The sequence below is a fragment of the Colobus angolensis genome, unplaced genomic scaffold (genome assembly GCF_000951035.1).
Source record: "Colobus angolensis palliatus isolate OR3802 unplaced genomic scaffold, Cang.pa_1.0 Scaffold150, whole genome shotgun sequence".
Taxonomy (NCBI): Eukaryota; Metazoa; Chordata; class Mammalia; order Primates; family Cercopithecidae; genus Colobus; species Colobus angolensis.
Window position 1 is genome coordinate 560,710 of NW_012114600.1, and position 6,000 is coordinate 566,709.

At 34.9% G+C, this 6,000-nt stretch overlaps 1 protein-coding gene across 3 annotated transcripts in view; it reads left to right on the forward strand.

Annotated features, from left to right (window-relative positions):
- SLC38A4 (solute carrier family 38, member 4) overlaps window positions 1-5,800 on the forward strand; it is a 60,736-nt gene extending 54,936 nt beyond the window's left edge. For all 3 annotated transcript variants that reach the window (XM_011936048.1, XM_011936051.1, XM_011936050.1), the window contains 3 exons: window positions 1,460-1,604; window positions 2,479-2,576; window positions 4,232-5,800. In XM_011936048.1, the coding sequence (XP_011791438.1) occupies window positions 1,460-1,604; window positions 2,479-2,576; window positions 4,232-4,333 (345 nt within the window). In that variant the 3' untranslated portion in view covers window positions 4,334-5,800. The remainder of the gene's footprint in view (window positions 1-1,459; window positions 1,605-2,478; window positions 2,577-4,231) is intronic.
- Window positions 5,801-6,000: the final 200 nt, after the last annotated feature.

The window sequence follows — 6,000 nt, forward strand, 5'->3', positions numbered from 1 at the left end:
TATATTTGACGTTTTCCCTCTTTTAAATGAGTTCCCATCTCTGCACCTTAAGTGACTTCAGAACTAAAATTTTAAAGTGAAAATCAATCACAGCATTTCCAAAAATGTGAACTCCTGGCTTAACCAAAGCGTTCACTTACTGGAAAGCTGATAGAGTAATTCCACTAAGTCAAAAAAGTGTCCTCTAAAAGATTCCAAAGATAAGAGTGTTTTCAACTTTGTTAAGCTGTACAAACACAAATGTCACTCCCTCCCTCTGCCCACAGGATCTTTATCCAGTTACAACAGAGTAACTTGAGCATCTGCTGCAAAGTGAGCCTCTCTTGACCCTTCGCCTATTTATTTCAACTGCTGAAGTAGGGTTGAAATCTGTCAAGGATCCTGAAGGGAAGGAAAATATTCCTACTATTCAATTTAATTTAAGCTTTTATTGAGTGCCTGCTGTGTGCACAACACTGAGCAAAAAAGTCTGAGGAATGGTTAGATTATTAGGTCCTATTCCTTGCCTTTCATAGATTTACAATCTATTGATAGGGAGAGGTACAAAGGAGAGAAAGAGGAAGGAGCAAACACAAAAACGTCACAACTTTAAGATGCCACCCTAAAATTTTATTTTAAAATGTTAAATGCAAAATTAAGGAAAACCTGGATTTGTAAAAATTCCTTTCACAATCTTGTGTAAATCAATTCAGTGCTTGACCTTAATGTTTCATCCAGTCTGATGAGACATGCTTCATGATCAACAAGGGTTTTACTGTGTTTCTTAATTATGTGTCTTACCTGTTATCTCTTTATGACTGAGATTATTTTTGACAATAAATTCTGAAAACTAAGAAAGTAAACACATAAAATATTGTCTTATAAAATACGCTAAGGAAAAAATGACACTCCATCTCAAATATCAAAAGTTAGCATCAAGACTGCACAACAAGATGAAAGTACAGTCATGTGTTGCTTAAAAATGTGGACATATTCTGAAAAACGCATCTTTAGGCACTTTTGTCATTGTGCAAGCATCATAGATTGTACTTGCAGCCTAAATGGTGGAGGTTACTATACAGTAAGGCTATATGGCATAGCCTAGTACTCCTAGGCTACAAACCTGTACAGCATGTTACTGTACTGAATAGTGTAAGTACCTGTAACACAGTGGTAAGTATTTGTGTACTCAAACATAGAAAAGGTACAGTAAAAATACAGTATTACAACCTTAGGGTATCACTGTCTTATATGTGGTCTGTGGTTGACTGAAATGACCATACTTAATACCACTGAACTGTACACTTTAAGTTCTATGTTATGTATGCTTTATAATAATAAAAAATGGAAAAAAAAGAAGCATCAAAATCTTTTCTGGGAAAAAGAAAAAGAAAGAAAATGCATTAGAGTGATGAGAATATTTGAAATAATAAAGTCAAAAACAAATAAATGATCTTGCCTTTGAACTTTCTTGTTTAAGATTCGCACATCAGTGACCACACTGTTATTTCCCAAAAGACCCTTCAGCTGGATACGACATTTCCTAATTGCAGCCGTGCTTATTGCACTTAATAATGTTCTGGTCATCCTTGTGCCAACTATAAAATACATCTTCGGATTCATTGGTGAGTTTCAGAAAGGCTTCAATTTGATCAACCCAAACTCATGCCCCATTAAATGGTGGACAGGGAACCAGTGCTTGGTCATCCAGATCCCCGTCTTTCTCAGGCTCACAGATTCCCTTTATCCCTGCGAGGCTCTGATGATCAAGCTGGTTACATTCTCTTCCTCCTAAGTGACACTGGGAGCCACCTTATAGGTCATTTAGTCAAGCTGCTTTTTCTGACAGATGAGGAAACTGACCCTTATAGAAGTCAAGTCATATGCCTTGGTGTGGACCCAGGATTTGGACTTAGGTATTAGCTCTGTCATCAGGAAAAGGGGAAGATAGATTTTACCTACCAGAAGCTCTCTGATACTATGAGTATCAGCTGAACATTAAAGGGTATCTTCAGAGGAATAGAAGATTGATTATGTAAAGTGTATTATTAGTATTTCCCATAACTGCATGGTCCATTAATTTTCATTCTACTCATTGAGGGGTTACTTAAATTTTAAACACAATCTAAAACTTTAAAAGAACCATGTGTAGGCAACTTGAAAAGTAAGAGGTGGATAGGGTATGTCATGAGTTCAGCTGCCTTAGTATGTATTTATATTACTAATCCCCTGTAAAGTTGTGCTAAATTCAGCCTGTTGTTGCTTATTATATGTTGCATATACTTATGCAGTTTTGATGTTAGGTACATTTTAATTATCTCTATAAACATATCTTCTATGAATAAATAACCAAGATGAGCTTATGTGACTTAAATGTGTGTTTTTAGTGCTAAGTATAGGATAGCTTTATATTTGGTTTGTTTAAAGTGTGTACTGGCATCTCCTTTGCTAAGACCTGCTGGGTAAGCCATTGACCTTGCCCTGTGTTTATCTTCTCAGGGGCTTCTTCTGCCACTATGCTGATTTTTATTCTTCCAGCAGTTTTTTATCTTAAACTTGTCAAGAAAGAACCTTTTAGGTCACCCCAAAAGGTCGGGGTAAGTAAACCTTGCAATTTCCCCCATTATTAGTTGTTCTTCCAAGTAATTAGAATAAACCGGAAAATAACATAGTTCAGAAAAATGAATCAATATACAAGAACCAAAAGTCAAAAATGTGCTAGAACTCTCTGGTAGCAGAGAAAGGAGATATATTTCTGAAACTCAAATGATTCTACTTCAAATATCAAATATCCTGTGTTGAGTCTGTCATACATGTCAAATAGTAGTAGCCTTTCCCACAGGCACATGAGCTTCAGGCACATAACAGTGTCCAATACCAAGCTGCTGTTGCACTATCCACAGAAAATCATGCAAGAAGGAATTAGACTTTCTAGTGGTGTTATGGAATAACTTAAATATTTGGTCATGGTTGTTAGTTTTGCAAAGCCAAAAGAAAGATGTTGCTTTTGTTTTCCCCTCCGTAGTGCCTGTTGTCCCTCGTGTGGACTAAGATCCAGCACAGAACCATTCATCGTTCTGTTAACCTCTTTAGATACAAAATACAGTCTTATTAAATCAGGGAGTATACATTTCTTTTCCATAAGACTACTATAGAAACAAATGCTAGAAATAATTATTTTTCCAATGAGGAAACACTATCTTTCACTCCTTAATAAAGTCATGTTAAGACTTAAAAAGAATATCTCTTACTGACTTACTCTGAATTTTTACCTTGAAGTCATTTACCTTTGGGATGTTTCGAGGACTTCAGGATAGTTTGGTATCTGAATTACTCTGAATTTTTACCTTGAAGTCATTTACCTTTGGGATGTTTCAGGGACTTCAGGATAGTTTGGTATCAAAAGGTCCATCCAGCAGCTTGCCCCCAAATTTTAACTCTATGTAGCCCATCTTGCTTGGATTTTTACAGCAGTGTGAACTTGGCAAATTACCAGCAGCTTGCCCCCAAATTTTAACTCTACGTAGCCCATCTTGCTTGGATTTTTACAGCAGTGTGAACTTGGCAAATCACTTGTCCTGTTTGTGACCTACTTTCAGTTTGACCAATTGTGAAATGAGTACAATTATCTCCTAGACCCTTTCTAGTGAAAAATTTTTAGTTGCTGCTTTCTTATATGTAGAATTAGGAGGTTTAAGTATGTGATAAAGTGTAAGGCCTCTTCTAGTGTTAAAATGCTGAAGTATTTTATATGTAGGTATGTACATATGTCCTTATATATATGTGTGTATATTATCTGTATGCACAAACACATACATATATACACTTTTTTTGCCACATATATTAAGCTTTTGGTTTTGTTTGCTTTATAAAATTAGAATCATATCATATAGGCTATTCTTTTATAACCTGCTCTTTTTCACCTAAAAGATTGTAAGCATTCTCCAGATTATTGAATATTTTTCTGTCCCTTGATTTTTAATAATCACAGGGTATTCCATCTTCTTGATGTACTAAATCAATTAACTATTACTCCATTGTTGAACCTATAGGTTGTATCTCTCCACTGTATTCGTCTTCCTTCTCCAACTAGGATTCGAAATTGACTGATCGGTTAGGCCTGGGCATCTGAGCTATTAAGAATAATATGGCTCAATATATAGATCAGATTGCCATATTATGTAAATAACTAAAAAACAAACTGTACTAAGTATGGTTTCTGTGTTCCTAACAAAGTCTCTCTGAATTACAGGCTTTGATTTTCCTTGTGGTTGGAATCATCTTCATGATTGGAAGCATGGCGCTCATTATAATGGACTGGATTTATAATCCTCCAAATTCCAAGCATCACTAACACAAGGAAAAATACTTTCTTTTTCTATTGGAAATGGTTGCAAGTTATACTCCAAAAGACATTTGAATTATCTTGATTGGAATGTTATTCATAAGAAATAACAGGAAGATTCCAAAGACGTTTACCAGTAATATCACTAGGCACCTGCAGAAGAGGAAAATCACTGTTTTTGTCAAGGAAGGTTGTGTGAGTGTTTAAAATAAAACCTGTGGTGCACATTTCTACCCAGGTCTTATTAGAGCAGTGTGAGATGATGAAGGTGTATTTTTGCTGCTTTATGGGCAGAATAAGGGTAACTGCATGTAACAGTCATCAGATAGTACCCTTTCCCCTGCTGTCTCCTCACCCTGCACCCCCTAAAAGAGTACCAAACATTTGTATTCTCAGAACATCAAACAAAAATGTCCTGGTGGCAAAGCTATCACCATTTAACGCCTTCTCTCAGTCTTGTACCAAACTCTCTGGTCTGTTTACTAACAGAGGCAAAAGGCATGTCTTAGGAACTGTTTCTGTAAGGTACATGAATGGTCAGACACCAGTCTAGAGCATCTTACTGTCAACAGCAAAATGTTCTTTTGCCTACCCTGTTTGTGACATTGAGTTAGTGACTTCTATATTCAATAGATTTTTTTTTGTAAATGTTAAAACATCTATATTTAAATGTTAAAACACTAAATATAGAGAGGGGTTTTATTTCAATCATAGAGCAACAACAAAAATAATGCTTATAGCTAAACTGCCTGTTCTAGAAAGCATCTGCTTTTTCATGTTATTCCTAAACCCTCTTGTCATACTTTTGTCATTGAACAATGCTCTCCCTCTCGTCTTCCATCCTCATTCAGAATTTTTAGAAGACCACAATCATGTGGAGATACACTACCCAGTATTGTTTGATACATTTTTATTTGATAAACATTCAGTGCAGGAAACTGTGATTTGCTATATGTTTATGTATATAATCTTATTCTGTAGTCATCAGAATGTTAATGTATGGTACATTTGATTTTTATTTTTTACATGTGTAGTTTTCTTTCTTCACAAAGCATTTATATTTTTGGGGGTGGGGGCAGGGAATTAAGTTGGTGGGCTCAAAAATCCATTCATATGTATCTGTCTACAAATGTCTGGGGATAATTTAAATTTGAAACCTAAGTTATGTATAGTTCGGCAATGCTCTTCTTCAATATTTACAATAATAGGATGATCTACAAGCAAATAAGTTCCTTTTTGCAAATATTATCAATACTAAAGTTGTTCTTTTGATTTAGCATGTCTAAAATAGGATTTAGTTCAGTTTAACTCACACAGGTGTTTGTTGACATTCATTGGCCATTTAATACAATGTTGAGTGGTTCTCCATAAAAGTGTAAGTGCTAACACTACAAAGAAATGCACACAATCATTCTTGCTCACTTCTATAACAAACTTACATAAAATGGATTTAGAAATTCCTACTCACAGCCTAAAATTTCTAGAGCTCACTACTTTTATTTTCAAATCATAGTAAGAACACTTGTGTATTTTATATTTTAGTAAAGGCAATTATGAAATACAAGTATCATACATGTATGATAATACTAAATCATATTTCAATAAACTTTCTGGACTGTGCCTAAGAAAATATATTGGTTTTATGCATTATTTTCTAGAGGTATAATACCATAAAA